At 43.5% G+C, this 15,195-nt stretch overlaps 1 protein-coding gene across 4 annotated transcripts in view; it reads right to left on the bottom strand.

Moving 5' to 3' along the window:
- The window catches only part of FILIP1 (filamin A interacting protein 1), a 79,935-nt gene that overhangs the window by 24,866 nt on the left and 39,874 nt on the right, over window positions 1-15,195 (bottom strand). For all 4 annotated transcript variants that reach the window (XM_082218241.1, XM_082218240.1, XM_082218242.1 and 1 more), the window contains 2 exons: window positions 7,948-8,121; window positions 6,531-6,709 (listed from right to left, as the gene is read on the bottom strand). In XM_082218241.1, coding sequence (XP_082074367.1) covers window positions 6,531-6,709; window positions 7,948-8,121 — 353 coding nt within the window. The remainder of the gene's footprint in view (window positions 1-6,530; window positions 6,710-7,947; window positions 8,122-15,195) is intronic.

The following is a 15,195-nucleotide window of genomic DNA, read 5'->3' as shown; positions in this document are numbered from 1 at the left end:
AAGTTGCAATACCAAACTCTACACAGTTACCTGGGAATACCTCACACTGAACCCAGTTGGGCTTACTTCTGTTTAGAGAACTGCACTGTCACTCACATGCCTGACTCAAAACTTCAGTTTCAAAAAGAGCAAACCATAAACTATAGCTTATGGCACACATTTCATAGAATTGTAGAATTGGAAGGGACCCGGAGCTTCAAGCTCCAGTGGGGGGTGGGGCGGAGAGCAGGTGGGGGCGGGGCTGGCGTGCATCCCGGGGGAGTGTCCTGTGTCCTGGGGGTGTGACCTGCAGGGCATGGTGCCCAGCGCAAGGGGGGGCGCTACCGCAATGGTACCCAACCAGGATTGTGCTGCTGGGGGCAGTGTGCTTCCCCCCGCACCCCTGTTCCTCCACCAGTGTGAGGGTCATTTAGTTTAGCCCCCTGCAATGTCCACAGCTGCCCCTGTTAGTTACAAATCATAATATGACAGAACCCTACCAATGTATTTATTTATTTTTGTAAGCTGTATGATCTGTCTGGTTCTAGATAAAATCAAAGCTGTTTTACCTTTTCAAATGTCAGCCACGCTGCATGTGCTTTTATGTTACTTGGCACTAAATCAATCCTTATGCTAAACACACAGAGAAATAATTGTGGTGTTCTGAAACTGCCTAAATCCATTTCCTTTCTATACTTATTTTGCAAAATCATACATCACACTCTTACCAGGCAATCTTAGTCATGTTTACTCAGAAGTATCGGTAAGTCATATTGAGGTCAATGGAACTTGTAGTGCAATATCCTTGGGCTACTCTCAGCTCCTGTTAAAGCCATCAACTCACTCTCCACTAGGTAAGTGTTCACAACATTCACAATATTAGATGAATCGGCTGTAATTTATAACCCAAAGAAAGCTCAATAGATTTTATTTTCAGCATGAGGACAGTATCAGGCAGGCCATAATTCTCACTACACAAGAAGCTGACTTATACCAAATCAGACTATTTCTCCACCTAGACTAATATTGTATTCTCTGACTGGCAGCAGCTCTCCAAGTTCTTAGATGGGAGTATTTCCCATCACTTTATCCTTTTATCTGAAGATGTTTCATATTGAACCTGGCAACTGCAAATTCTTAATACAAAGAATGTGCTATCCTGCTAAGTTGTGGTCCCCTCCTGCAAAACTATTTTGAGGCGGTGTCCTGACATCTTCCTTTCTCCCTGTCTAGTTATCATGTGGCTACAATTATCTAGTTATCCCTCCTTAATCTTAAAAGCTGTTCAACCCATACAGAAGCTCGAAACCCTTTCCATCCAGTCTTAGTAGCGTCTATAAACTGCTGTCTTAAAGATCAGCTGGAAGTAAGAACAACTGGATCAGGAGTTGTTGTTTTCCTTTCATTTACCAGTTTCTAAATATTCATTATGGAAATTAGAAAACATTTGAATGAAATTAGTGGGTGTCTTTTCCAAGATCATCCCTTTCATTTAAATTATTGTCTTTGAATTCAAGAAATTCAACATATCAACGGTATCCCTGAGAAAAGTAGAAATATATGTATCAGTGTTGTAGATATAACAGTGATATGCAGCAGTTATGAAAGAGGGTTTGTTATGCCAGAACTCTCAGAATATTACACTGATTCTCCTTCTCTTTTGTTCTTGCAGATTTTAATCACTGTACAGTGAGAGGAGTAATAATTGCAATGCTATAAATTCCCACAACACCCAATAGTGCTGTCCTGCTCACCCTCACCCCCCACCGCTGCTCTGGACCATAGCTTTAGAATCAAGGGAGAAAAACTAACGAACAGAACGTATGAAACCTTCAGAAGATACGGGCAGAAAATGTATCTGAACATTAAAAAAACACCACCTTGCACAATTAAAGTGACAGATTTTATGTTTACATATAATCTATTATGTTGTATGAGATGAAAATTCTGGATTGTATCCAAATTACTAGGTTGTACTCAGAGTAAGGTAAAGGTACCCCTGCCCGTACGGGCCAGTCTTGACAGACTCTAGGGTTGTGCGCTCATCTCACTCTAGAGGCCGGGAGCCAACGCTGTCCGCAGACACTTCCGGGTCACGTGGCCAGCGTAACGAAGCTGCTCTGGTGAACCGGCACCAGAGCAACACACGGAAACGCCGTTTACCTTCCCGCTATAAAGCGGTACCTATTTATCTACTTGCACTTAAGGGTGCTTTCGAACTGCTAGGTGGGCAGGAGCTGGGACCGAACAACGGAAGCTCACCCCGCCGCGGGAATTCGAACCGCCGACCATGCAATCGGCAAGTCCTAGGCGCTGAGGTTTTACCCACAGCGCCACCCGCATCCCGTACTCAGAGTAGACCACTGAAATAAATGGACCCAAGTTAGTCACATCCATTAAAGCCAATGGGTTTACTCTGAGTAGGCCTAATATAAGAAACCACCTTCTGGCTTTTGGTCTTCAAATATTGTTATAGGTGTATTGCTATTAGAAATTACCAGTTATGATCAGAGTACAAAGAACCATAAAATTAGCTTCTTGGGCCCAAGGGGACTCTATACTTGTTTTTCTTGAAGAACAGCACCTTCTGCCTCTATTGCCTCCCAGCAATGCTTTTAAAAAGCAGTGGAGACACTAGAAAAAAGGGGGCAACAGAAAGGGGCAAGTGTATTATGTGAAGGTGAATTTTGCCCCACTTTAGGTTTCTCTAAAGTAAATCCAGTTGGTTTGACTCACAGGCCAGGTGTGTAGTTCCTGCAACAGAGAAGGGGTGTAGGTCAAGGTGGAAGCCCCCCAAAATGGGCTACAAGGTGAGAGCCAAAGACAAGTGTTAGGGAGGAACTGCTACAGAACCCTCCCCAGAAAAGGAGGAGAGAGCTGAACTCCAGTGGCCTGGAAGGAAGCCTTCAGCCCACACATTTCTCTATCTGTATGAAACAATCCTATGAAAAATGCCTTTCTGTCAAAAAGCAACATGAGTTCGGCAATGGGGTGTGGGGAGCTGTTTGTATGGGGAGCTACCTCCCCCCCCCCCGGCACTGCCTATACGGAACCAAGCTTTCAAAACAGCTTGTGCTACAACATCAGGGTCAGCTACTGTTGGCCGCGCTGTCTGGGGCTGATGGGAGTTGGCACCCTCCTCCATCTGGGCTAACACACAATCTGTCTCTATTCCTGGGTTAACACACTTGTGGGAGTCTAAGCAGCGGTTTAAATTTCGGCCTACATGCTCTGACAAAGCTTCAGCTGGTCGACAGCAAAATGATGCTAGTGTAGCCCTTTCTTTCCCTGTTGCTGTAATTTTTTTAAAGCAACCGTTCTGTTTAACACACAAACCCAGAGAGAGAAGTCTGCAGATTTTAAGCCCATCATAGGAGAAGGCCTTTCTCTGAATTTAGACCTCCACAGTCGCTCTGTATCTCATGTATATGAAATAAAGTGGAGCAAAATGAAAACATTTTGGGAAGAAAGGCTTGGGGCTGGCTTCTCATGGGAAAGGGAAGAGAAGGAAACCTGAATAACAAAAGCACAAAGGGGGGGTGGGGGCTCCGAGAGAGATGTTTGAAATCCGCTAACATCAGTGCTCCCGTTTCTGATTCAAGAGGCCTGCGCTCTTTATTAGATGCAGATCAGTTTCCTTTGCAGGTGATGCGGTCCCAGCATTACATCACCAGAAGAGCAGCCAAGGAGCATCTCAGTGCCAGGATGACTGAAGCAGAGAGGAATGTATTATCACAGGCTACTGAGAAACTCGCCAGTTCTTTCTTTGCTGGGGGTGCTGGGATGGAGAGCAGAAAATGTCATTAGAAGAGCGAAAGTTTTCATAGGAGGAAGATCCGGGGGTCCGAGGATCCCCTGCGTGTATCTACAATTATAGCCGTGCATTTTCAGAGGGGGTGGAACCAGGAGCATTGACAAAGACCATATTTGTGACGCTAGCACTGAAGCAGGATAACGTGTGTGTGTGTGTGTGTGTGTGTGTGTGTGTGTATACACTCTGTATTGGAATAAATTAATCAGAGTTTCTCTATACCTGGGCCCTGCTGTTTCAACTGGAGAAGAGAACTTCGAGGACAATGAGCTACGAAAATTCCAACATCCAATCACTATCAGCGGTTTAACCTACAAAGAAGTCTTATGTAAAAGCCAACTGTTTATGCTAGGCTAAATAACTCCAGCAGTTTGTATACAGGGAAATATAAGGAAGAGTGTTGCTCCATTGATTTTGTTTTCCAAGGCCTCCGAAACAGTGGCTCCAAAAACTGCAAGCCAGTGTTTCCACTTTCAGGCCCTTTGGGGACATTCTCTCATAGTTGCGAGGCTGAAGAATGAGCATTGTGCATTTGATCCTCCCTAGCCATCACATCCTCACTGGCCCTGCACATTTAAAGCACATGACTTCCCTTGAAGAATTATGGGAACTGTAGTTTACACAGGAAAACTGATGTCATATATTTCGTCAATTGCCTGTATTTTCAGTGATTTGCTTTAACCAATCAGGACAGTCCCTCTGTAAGAGACTATGAAAAAATCAAAATCAAACGTTGAATATGTGAACACAGAGAAAGACTTGCTAGCTTAGTTCCACTTGAACTCTGCACGTACTTTGGAATTATGTGTCTGTTTTTGCTTTGTCCCCGACCCATAATCTTGGTGCCACTGCAAAGCAATTAGAGAAAGCCGTGGTAGTTCAAGCTAAGTAGACTCCCATCAGGGGAGACTCTAATGGAAACTGATATAAAAGCACTGCTATTTGGAATTGGGAGAGATAAAAGCAATAGAGACGGTTCCTAGAGAGGAGAGACAGATATCAGAGGAGAGAATCTCTAGAACAATTTATACAGGCTACAACCAACACAAACATGTGGACAGCTGTCTGATTGGTCATCTATGCCTGGGGAAAGTGTGCAGCTGTCCTATTGTCTTCAAAAAAGTAAAATCTTCTGAGCTATGGATGGGGAATAGAAACTGAACAGGGAAAACATAGGAGAAGGATGTTTTTCCCATGATGTCATGAAGATGCCCCATAAAATGTTCAGTAGTTCATCGCAATACAATTCTCAGCATTCTTTCGGTGAAACCATGACTGACTGTGCTATAAAACTGATATAAGTCCATTGGGTTATATATTCCCTATGGAGTACCATCACCACTACCAAAACAGCAGATAAACTAGGATAAACCAGTCAGTTTCTTTTACTGGTTATCCTAGAGATTATTCAGATTGCTGCTCTTTATATATTGAAATTGACATTGCTTGATGTTTCCAGTGTGCATCCTGAACTATTTTTTTCAATGACCAAACATATGTCCAGATCATGATTTAGCACATACCAATCCAAACTATTTCTCCAAGAGTATCTTTGCATGTTGAAACATTCACACTGAAATCACAGAGCGAATCAGTGAGGCTTGGATTCATTATATAAAAATATGTGTAGGGCCGGTCCTAATATTAGGCCAGGGGTCTGCAACCCGCGGCTCCGGAGCCTCATGTGGCTCTTTTACACCTTTGCCGCGGCTCCGGGGTGGATACTAGCGAGGGGAGGAGGCGCATTGTGCGCCCCGACACTCCCCACTGTGGCGGGTGCTGTACTGGCTGTGACGTCGCATGGGGGCGGTGCGTGCGTTAGTCACGCACCGTCCCGACGTCACCTTCCCGCCTGCTGTCAGATCGCGGCTCCAGAGATATATTTGTTTTAAATGTCACAATGGTTTTGCGGCTCCCAGTTTTTTTTTCTTCGAAAACGGGTCCAAGTGGCTCTTTTTGTCTTAAAGGTTGCAGACCCCTGTATTAGGCAAAGTGAGGCAGCTGCTTCAGGCATCTGATTTTAGGTGTCATGAAAGGGCACCCAGTTGTTAGTTCTTTAATTTATTATTGTATTTTTATTGTTAGGGGGGGTGGGGAAGAGGCATATGTGGGATTTTCTTTTCTTGGGTGCCAAAATAATTTGGCTGGCTGTGGAAACTATTGAAGAAGTAGGGGGTGCCACTTACCACTCTGCCTCAGACGTGAAAAAGTGTTGGACTATGTGGTCCACTTTTATTTCATTTGAAACAAAGAAAGAACATTAATATAGACCACCCCAGACCCACAGGAAACTGGTACACTTCTTAAATGAGCAGTGGTTGAATTAATGGTTGTTTTTTATTACTATTGTACTAATACAGCTGGACATAGGGTTTGTGTGGCAGCAACAGAGAGGAACTCTAAATGATTGTATATTTGTTCCCAAATTTTTATTTATTTATTTTTTAAAGTCTTGGACTAGCTCTGCAGCCTCGAACGAATTATTCCCATATTTGTAATATGGATTCAACAGTACAAGAGAGCTGACAACAGGTTTTGGTTGGGCAGAAAAGTTCAAGAAGTGGTGAGAAACAGTATATGGGAGGCTAGGATTAAAAATGTTAATTTCCCCTCTACAATATCTCTAATATCTGGAATTCTGCAGTTCTACTGAAAAATGTCTTTGAAAAACCCATTGTTTCCCATCAGAATAACCCCTGAAATGCAGAGTTTATTCAACAGGCTGTCTCTTAATACTCACCTTTCACGCTCCTGCTCCAAGAGATTGGTAAAGTCATCGCTCTTATTCATGTAATCTGTATGTTTATGCTTCTCATTTTCCAGCTCGTAAACTGTGCGCCGATGGCATTTCTCTGCCAGGAGGAGCTGCTCGAGCATGCGCCGGTATGTTTCCTTCTGCTTCTCTTCCAGTCTGTCCAGCTGGTTGGTTGAAATATAAAATGGACTGTGTTAACTACATTGTTGGCTGACATTGGTACATCTGCTGAACAAGGATGTTGCATTACTGTAAACGTGGCATGGCCTCTTTCATTGCCTATAAGCAGTTACTAGTAATAAACACCACTGATTCCCATTAGCTTTGCCCACGACAGATCAAATGTAGAGGAGGACAACAGTTAAAATTGTAACCATACCAAACTGCTTCAGCAATGAGCTACTGACATTTTGATTTTGATGAGAGCTTAGACTGAAGGAAGGGACTGATTATTCGGCTCACTATTTCAGATTTCGTTGGAAGGAGAAAAGAAATTTCAGTGTGAAGGAAGGGAAGATTCTCAGTGAGGTTTAAAGGCTCACTCTTAAATCTCTTCAGAATTAAACTGTACAGAACAGTTTAAGAAGATTAGTTGTGATTGCCCTTTTATACTTCATGATCACTATAGCAATGTTCTCAATGACAGCTAACAGTTACTCCTCTCTTTTTTTAAAAAAAATGGGAAAGTCTTCCTTTGGCATCTATGCCTAGCACAGAGACCCATTCTGTAATAATAGTCATCCATTATATAGAGTCAACAAGTTAATCAGAAGTCTAGAAGTTTCTGTGGAATAACTAAATGGGATTTGGAACACAGGGTGATTCACACACCCCAAACCCCACAGTATCCCTGGGGCTTATGCTTTCAAGACCAACAGGCCACATTTGGCTCCTGGGCTTGGTGTTCTCCATCCCTGTTTGAGAGAAAACACAGTCAACTTCACAGGACTACATAGAGATATCACAGTGGCTTGGTCACTGGTGTGTTATGCTGCTGTGGAAATTTGCAAATGGTAACATACTGTTGCCCTTGGTTCCACATTCAGAACATGCATGTTTCCTCAGAGGTAATTCTCACAGTGTTCCCTTACTCAAAGGCATGTGTTTCTCCAATCACAGTCTCAAAGTCTGCTTTCTAGAATTTTAATTCTCGGAAACTTTGCAAACATGCAATGTGTTGTGCGCTAACACACTATCACTGTAGAGGATCAGATTAGGTATCTATGTACGCAAGTGTTGCCACTGCCACATGTTGTGCAAGAGATGAAAACAGAGACATGCAAGGTTGGGGGTGTGCCCATGCCTTCAGTCATGGTATTTTGTAAAACAAATTGCAAATGCAAGTCAAAATGAAAAGGACATCCTGACTCAAGGTTCCTAAAGTAATTTGAAAGGTGCTTACCTCTGAAATTGGCTTCTCATATACATCTTCCCCTGTTGATTTCTCATGGGCAAGGGTAGCATCCCTGTGCAATATCCTGAGAACATTCTCTGGAGCTGAAGAGCCATAGTGCGCCTCCAGAATTTCAGGCTTTATTTTCTCTGTTTTCAGCATATGGATCACGTCTTCTCGAGCCTGCAAATTGACAATATTATTAATATTATTACTACTACTATTATTTAATTACTAAAACAATGAAATAGCAGCATTCTCGACTGCTGACGTACTATGGGCTGTATCCAATGGTGTCCATCTGTAAGCTGGGCACTTTGGGGGCAGTTCTGAATTCCTCATCTGAGGCCCTGTGGGTGGTAGGCAGGCATCTGAGTGCCCTCTAGGAACCAAGGCAGCTGCTGTTGGGACCTCCAGTGGTGGGGCAGGGATGTCCAGTTCCAATAGGATCATTAGTGTGGGAAGGGTCCCACTCCTTTCATTCATTCATTTTATTTCAACAATTTGTATAAAGCTTAATGACAGCAGCCTCGAAGCAGTTTACACAGGAGAGCGCATACAATGAGCCACCTCCCATTCTTGCTCCTCATCTGAGAAGCCTGCAGACCCAAGGGCTGATCACTGATGCCAGCTTCAAGGCTTTGAAAAACGGGATTTAACATATTTGTAGTGGTCATATCTACTGACTGTCATAATAGATGTATGAAACCTCCATTTTTGGGTGTAGTTTACCTCAGAAAACCAGAAGCTGGGAACAAGCAACAAGGAATGGCTATCACCATTTTGCCATGCTGTGGGAAAGAAGCTGTTAAACCCATGGCTTACTCATGAGTAGCCCTGTCAGCCAGGATTGGTTTCAGCTAAGTAAGGGTGGGGCTTGGACGATGTTTCAAGCCTCCAGACTCAGGCTGATGTCTTTTAAGCCTCAGAAGGCCCCAGAGAAAGAGGAAGCTTAGGGGAGATCAGCAACCAGTAGAGCTCACAAAAGAACTGAAATTATATGTAGCTATTTATCCAGCTGCTGCATTCTGAACTAATTGTGCCTTCCAAACAGCTTCCAAGAGCAGCCCCACACTGAACACATGATAGTAGTCTAGTTGAAAGAACCTGGGCGTGCTGGGCTTCCAGAGAAGGTTTACTGATTGTTGCTAGAAAGAGAATGTTGGGTTAGATGGGCCTCTGGTCTGATCCAGGAAAGCAAATACTTCTGGGGCATTCATAGTCCCTAGCATGTTGTCTTCAAAGCTCTGGCATACCTGCTTTGCATAGGATGCTGCTGTAGTAATTATTTGGGTTAAAAGTACTGATTCGCAACACATCCAGAATTGTTTAACCACCAGCAATCTGAGCATTCCCTGGGTGGAAGCAACACCCCATTAGCTAGTTAATTTTAGGTTCAGTATAAGATGCCCATGAAGCCCAACTGTTTCTTTGCTTTAAAGCATCATTGCCTCTTAGCCACCAACAACTTTGTTTCCTAGCTGATTGATGTGCCGTGTAAGATAATAATTGAACTCTGCTGTTAAAAGAGATCTGTTACTTCAATTATATAATGACCATTGCACATGGAAGGAGCTTAGCAATGCTAAAGACAAATAGCACCACTCGTAAATAAAGTTCTTCACGAAATCTTTTGAGATTTATTGGACATTATTAACTTCCCAAGAAGGCTCTTCGATCCTTTATGGTGCACAGCTTGGGGTACATGACTACAGGCACCATGAAACGGGGGATCAAAGTTTACTAAGTCCAGACTTTTTCTTCTGATTATGCTACACCCGTAACTGTCAAACTCTGGACATGAGCACTCTGTATTCCTCATTCAGTTTATTAATAGTGTAACAGCTGCTGCGTACTAGGATCAGAAATAAGATAAGGTCATGGATCCCCAGTGCAGTGTTGTGGTCATACCAGTGGTACATTTTCTAAATTTTAAAGGACTCTGTGCACTGGGCCTGACAAAGAACATAAATAAAAACTCACAAGGTAGCCCATTAAAGAATTTCAGGTGCCTGTTCTCAGGCAGCTGCAAAAGTTATCTCTCACAGCCAAAAGAAATGTTCTCTTCAGTTTCCGGCAATTTAGGATAGTACGGCATGTGTCTTTCAGACGTTCATCATCCTGGTTGACAACATATCTACATGCAATACAGGCCCAGCATCAGCATCCTGGGGCAGCTGCTAGGGCCTCTGGACTCCCCACAGGGTTGTCCACCACCACCCCCCACCACCAAAACCTGTCCTACACACTTCACAATGGGAAACTGGGACCATGAGTCTCCATTTTAATTTCTCACAATACACTAGAATGACAATATTTTGGGGATCCGAGGGCTTTGTGGGAAATTTAAGTGGCGGCTTCCACCTTTGGAGTGCTGCTGCCACCAAGAAAATCCGAGGAGCCCATCAACACAACAGAAGGCACACTAGATTCTGCTTTGCCCAGGCAAAGACCTGGGGTCTGCCAGAAGCAAATGCAGGCTGAGAAAAACATGCAAATGTTTCTTTTCTACAGTATGTGAGTTTCCACACACACTCACAAACGCCGCTTTCCGTCCTCCATCTAGTCATGGGGCATTATAAGGCCTCAAGGACATATTCCAGCCAGTCACAAACATTCTGGGCATAGAGCAAGGCCTGTGAGGGATGTGACCTGGGGAGAGTTTCAAGGGCCAGATGAAGAGGTCTCGAGGCTCACATTCAGCCCCTAGGCTCGAGGTTCTCCACTTGCATCTACAGTGGTACCTCAGGTTAAGTACTATACTATAAATTTGGAAAGTGGTTTGCTTGTCTGTCCACGAGATGACAATGCCAAGTTTGGCACCAAGGTTTCTGCGGCGGGGGTGGCAGACTTTGTCACTGTTTGGTTTCTGGGTGCCATTTTGAATCAAGATAGTGGACAAAAAAGTGACTTTGTCCATTTGGTGGGTGCCTCTCAAGATATTGTCACCAAACTCAGCATGAGGGTTCACAAGGTGCGGGGGGCATAGTCTTCATCAAAGTTTGGGTGCTGGGCACCATTTTTAATCAAGATGGAGGACCTAACTGTGTTGTGACTTTGCCCGGTTTTTGGTGTGACATATCCAAACTCACGAATTACACAATCCATTTAAAAAAAATAGTTTCTACAGATTCCCAGGCAGCACCAGGCACACCCCACTACTTAGATATCTTTTTAAAAGATAAAATATACAGTTAAAACTTTTTCCCATGTATCAGCAACACAACAACATCCCTTATTCAGGAGAGACAAATGAATAGCCCAGTGAAGTACCAGTTATACCAATTCAATGAATGGACTAACTCTGTTACATAATAATGCTGTGCTGGCTTGCACACACCCTCAAGCAACTAATAAAGTCTGATGTCAAAGGCAGGATATTGGGCCAGACAGACCTCTGATCTAAACCAGTGTGTGTGTGTGTGCATGTGCATGCAACTATATATATAAACTGCACTTCCAATGGGGCTGGGGGCTTTGCCTCCAAATGTTCAGAAGACAAAATGAAGAGGCGAGAACTGCGGCGCTGCAGCAGAGCCCCACTTTGTTACTTCTTACATCAGGCTTTGAAACAGATCAAATGCGCCCTGGAAGACATCTGTCTGTTATTTCCTGCCATATAGCTTTTGGTTCGGCTTTATTGCCAGAGAGCTGCACAGATGATGTCACTTTTTCTGTGAAAAGAACCGGCCACCAGAGCCTTTTCACTGACATAATTCATTATCTGTAGTCTGGCCTGGGGACAGCAAATTCCCATGACCAGGAATTAACTATATACACTGCTTGATGTTGTCAGACTTTTTAAGGGCTGAAAGATATCATTTCTTGTTTTGTTGACACTGAAAGGGAGCCTTGTTCTGTATTATCGCACCAAAGGGGAAGGTTAGTCGCAAGCCTACGGTTCCGTGATCCTTGGCATTACAAGAAGCAAAATCAAAAGGTCAATGTAGATTATGTACACAGATCAAAGTGTGTTGCGATATGTCTTACATGCTTCAGGAATTAAGGCATCACAATGGACAAACCAGCTGACTCGCGGTTTGCCCTCGCCGGTTATTATAAATGCTCTCATGGCCAAATTTAGCCATCTGCAGATATTGTGTCCATCAGGTTTATCAGTGGCTGGAGTTGCTGAGGGGAACCAGAGCAGTGTTATTCTCTTTTCCAGCGATTGCTGGAGGCTCTCATGAAGACAAAAGGACACCCATGGGCATCTGTTGGTTGTGCTCAAGTCGAGTAACTGTGTTATGATGCTGAGTAAAGCCTGCAGCCATTTGACCAAGACCAAAGAAAGAAGGAGGAGGAAAGAAGAACAAGGCTCTGGGGCAATCCTCTAATCCTGAGTTTCCAATCCCAGGGAACTAGCATTGTTAAAAGAAAAAAACACTACACATTGAAAGCTTAATATATTGCCTGTTTTGTCCTTCAGATTATTCAGCTTCCTGCAGCAGTGCAGCTTCTTTGCCATCCCATTGGGTTGGGGGGAGGACACAATTCCCACAGTGAACACGGAAAACTGGTGGGGGAACAGCTGTGAAGTTCAGGAGGTGTGGATAGAGCAAGGATGGGGAAGATTCTGCAGCTTGAGGGCCACCTTCCCTTCTGAGCAACCTGACTTCCATGTATGAATCCCTTGAATTTCTGTTTTAATTGCTTCTATGTGTTGTTACACTGTTTCCTTGGTTTTAAGCTGTACTGTGGTTTTAAAAGGCATTGTTTTTATAATGTACATAGAACTTACTATTTAGAAATTTAGAAATATTAAGTGGTTTGGAAATGTTTTAAACAAAATAAATTTGCAATGGGAGAAAAGCTCCCATTGGCACCAGGAGCTTTCCTCCCTTTGTGACCTGCAAGTGTGTGTGTTGATTCCAACCAGGACTGCAGCAGGGGCAAAGGGTTAAAGCCCCCCTCCTCCACACTCTGGTCGCGTTTCAGCTGAGGGCCCCTTGTGTTGGGATGGTGGAAAAAATCGATTCATCTCTCACTGAAAGGTGAATCTACCAAACTCATACTTCCCAAAAGCGCATGGGAACCAAAATGCAACCTTCCGTTCAAAATTTGCACACCACTGAATTTTGCAATACATTTCTGCAGCCAAGTCGTGTTCAAAAAAGCATGTGCTGGGGGTAAAGTATACATTTTTAAAAAATCATATATTACTGAAAATAAGATACACATTTTTTGCAATGAATTTTTCTATTAGGGGAAACTGAGTGCAAATGTGTTTATAAGGAGAAATTTGCGCTAAAATGCTGGTGAATTTTCACAAAGATATTAAAATAAAAAGAGGTGGATAAAGGAACTTAAGACTGAGAAACTGAGAGAAACTGAAATTGACAGAGTCACCATCCCTGCTTACATTTTTGCTAACCAAAAATCACAGACATGCCTTGTCAAACTGATCACATCTAGCATAGTCGGGTCTAGCTTTGCCCTTAGATTAAGAATCAAATTTCTCACAGAGAGGTGTAGAGCCTGGGAACTGTGAGTTCTGCTCTGCTCATGGAAAGAGGCTTTCCTGCAGCCTCATCCCCTCCCCGCCACCCGAAAAAGAAGCTTCTCTTGAGAGTTAGGGACATACTCGAGAATAGCATTTGATGTGGCCTGGGGGCTGCAGCTGTGTGGAGGAAACGGCAGAAATCCAAGACCACCACCCCTTTGTGCAAGTGAAAGCGCCATCCACTCAAATGCTTCCTTGGGTCCAAGCCAGTGTTACCTAAATGAATCACTGAATAAACACACACAGGAGACAGGGAAAAAGGCAAGCTTTGGGTGGTCCATGTCTTTCTTGGATACAGATACCAGAGTAGAAGACACAAATAGTGTACAAGTACCAAGAGGTCATACTGAGTTGCAAAAAAGTAGTAACCAGAAAAGGATTGGGCCTGTTGTATTTTGAAACATAGAACTGTAGAGTTGGAAAAGACCATGAGGGTCATCTAGCCCAACCCCCTGCAACACAGAACTCTTTTGCCCAACGTGGGGCTCAAACCATGACCCTGAGATTAAGAGTCTCATGCTGTACCAACTGAGTTATTCCACTGTTTATATGTGCAAGGAGCGTTCACAAGTCATAGCGCAGAGAAGCCCACTTCAAGGTACTTGTATTGGTTTAATAAGGCCTAGCTCCCCATAAAACTGGCTGTGCTTTCTTGGATCGACAACCTCTGGCTGTGGCTTGCTGCTCGCAATATGGTGTCATGTGAGAGAGCCTTCCCAGTGGGGGAGCCTTCCCCTTTGTAAAATCTCTCCCCTCCACACCATCCAGGCCTAGTTTCATCTACAGCAGGAATGGCAAATTGTGGTCCTCCAGATGTTGTTAATTTACAGGTCCCATTATTCCGGATTATTGCCCGTGCTGGTTGGGGCTGACAGGAATTGGGAGATCAAGAACATCCAGAGGCTTACAGGTTTCCTATGCCTGAGCTATTGTAAAGTCCTGACTAATCACTTAAGAAGAGCAGCACAAGGGTCTATTTTGCAGTAAACAGATGGATCAATAAAATGGGTTTCGCACTTAAGTTAGTTCCCGCATAATTTTGGTGGCAGTCTCATAACTAAGAATGCAAATTGCCCCTCATTCTTTATTGTCACATACTGTATTTAATTTGCAAAGTTCTTTGCAAAGTGTTGATATCTGATGCCCAACGACACACTTGTTTGATATTTTGGCAAGAATCTAATGGCATTTTTTAAGATGTCAATTGTTCAGGCACCTGGTATTATTTTATTTTTTAAAAAGAAAGTCAAGTTAAATGCCTACTGAGCAAAAGACAGGAACACCAATACTTTGATGTGCAGCACTTGTTCCATTTGAGCTGGCCAACAGGTGGAGCCTTTAAACCAGATACACACAAAACTAGAAAGGCAAACCCTTTTGAAGTTGGCTGTTTTGCATTTGTTCTCATTAAGAAGGCATATATTTTGCACAAGCAGTGTGGCCTGCACCTGAAAAGAAGACCAAGAGATCCCAGTCTATTGATAATCTATTGATATCTATTGATAATCTAGGCAATGCAAGAACACAGAGGTATGTGATGAATGGCATTATTGTGTCAGACTTCCTTTATTCTGAGCATGCACAGACACGCGTTCCCTCACACAGCAAAGGAAGCAGAGGTCTCCACTATGCCATAGCGATTATACCGTAGGAAAGGGCCATAGGCCAATGGAACAGTGTTAAATCATTGGCATTACCAGGTAGGGCTGCGAGAAACCACCACAGAACTTTGAAGGGGCCTTGCCCCTTCATTT

This window comes from Podarcis vaucheri, assembly GCF_965113315.1.
Source record: "Podarcis vaucheri genome assembly, chromosome: 3".
Lineage (NCBI taxonomy): Eukaryota > Metazoa > Chordata > Lepidosauria > Squamata > Lacertidae > Podarcis > Podarcis vaucheri.
The sequence above is the reverse complement of the archived record's forward strand: the minus strand, read 5'-3'. Positions and strand labels throughout refer to the sequence as shown.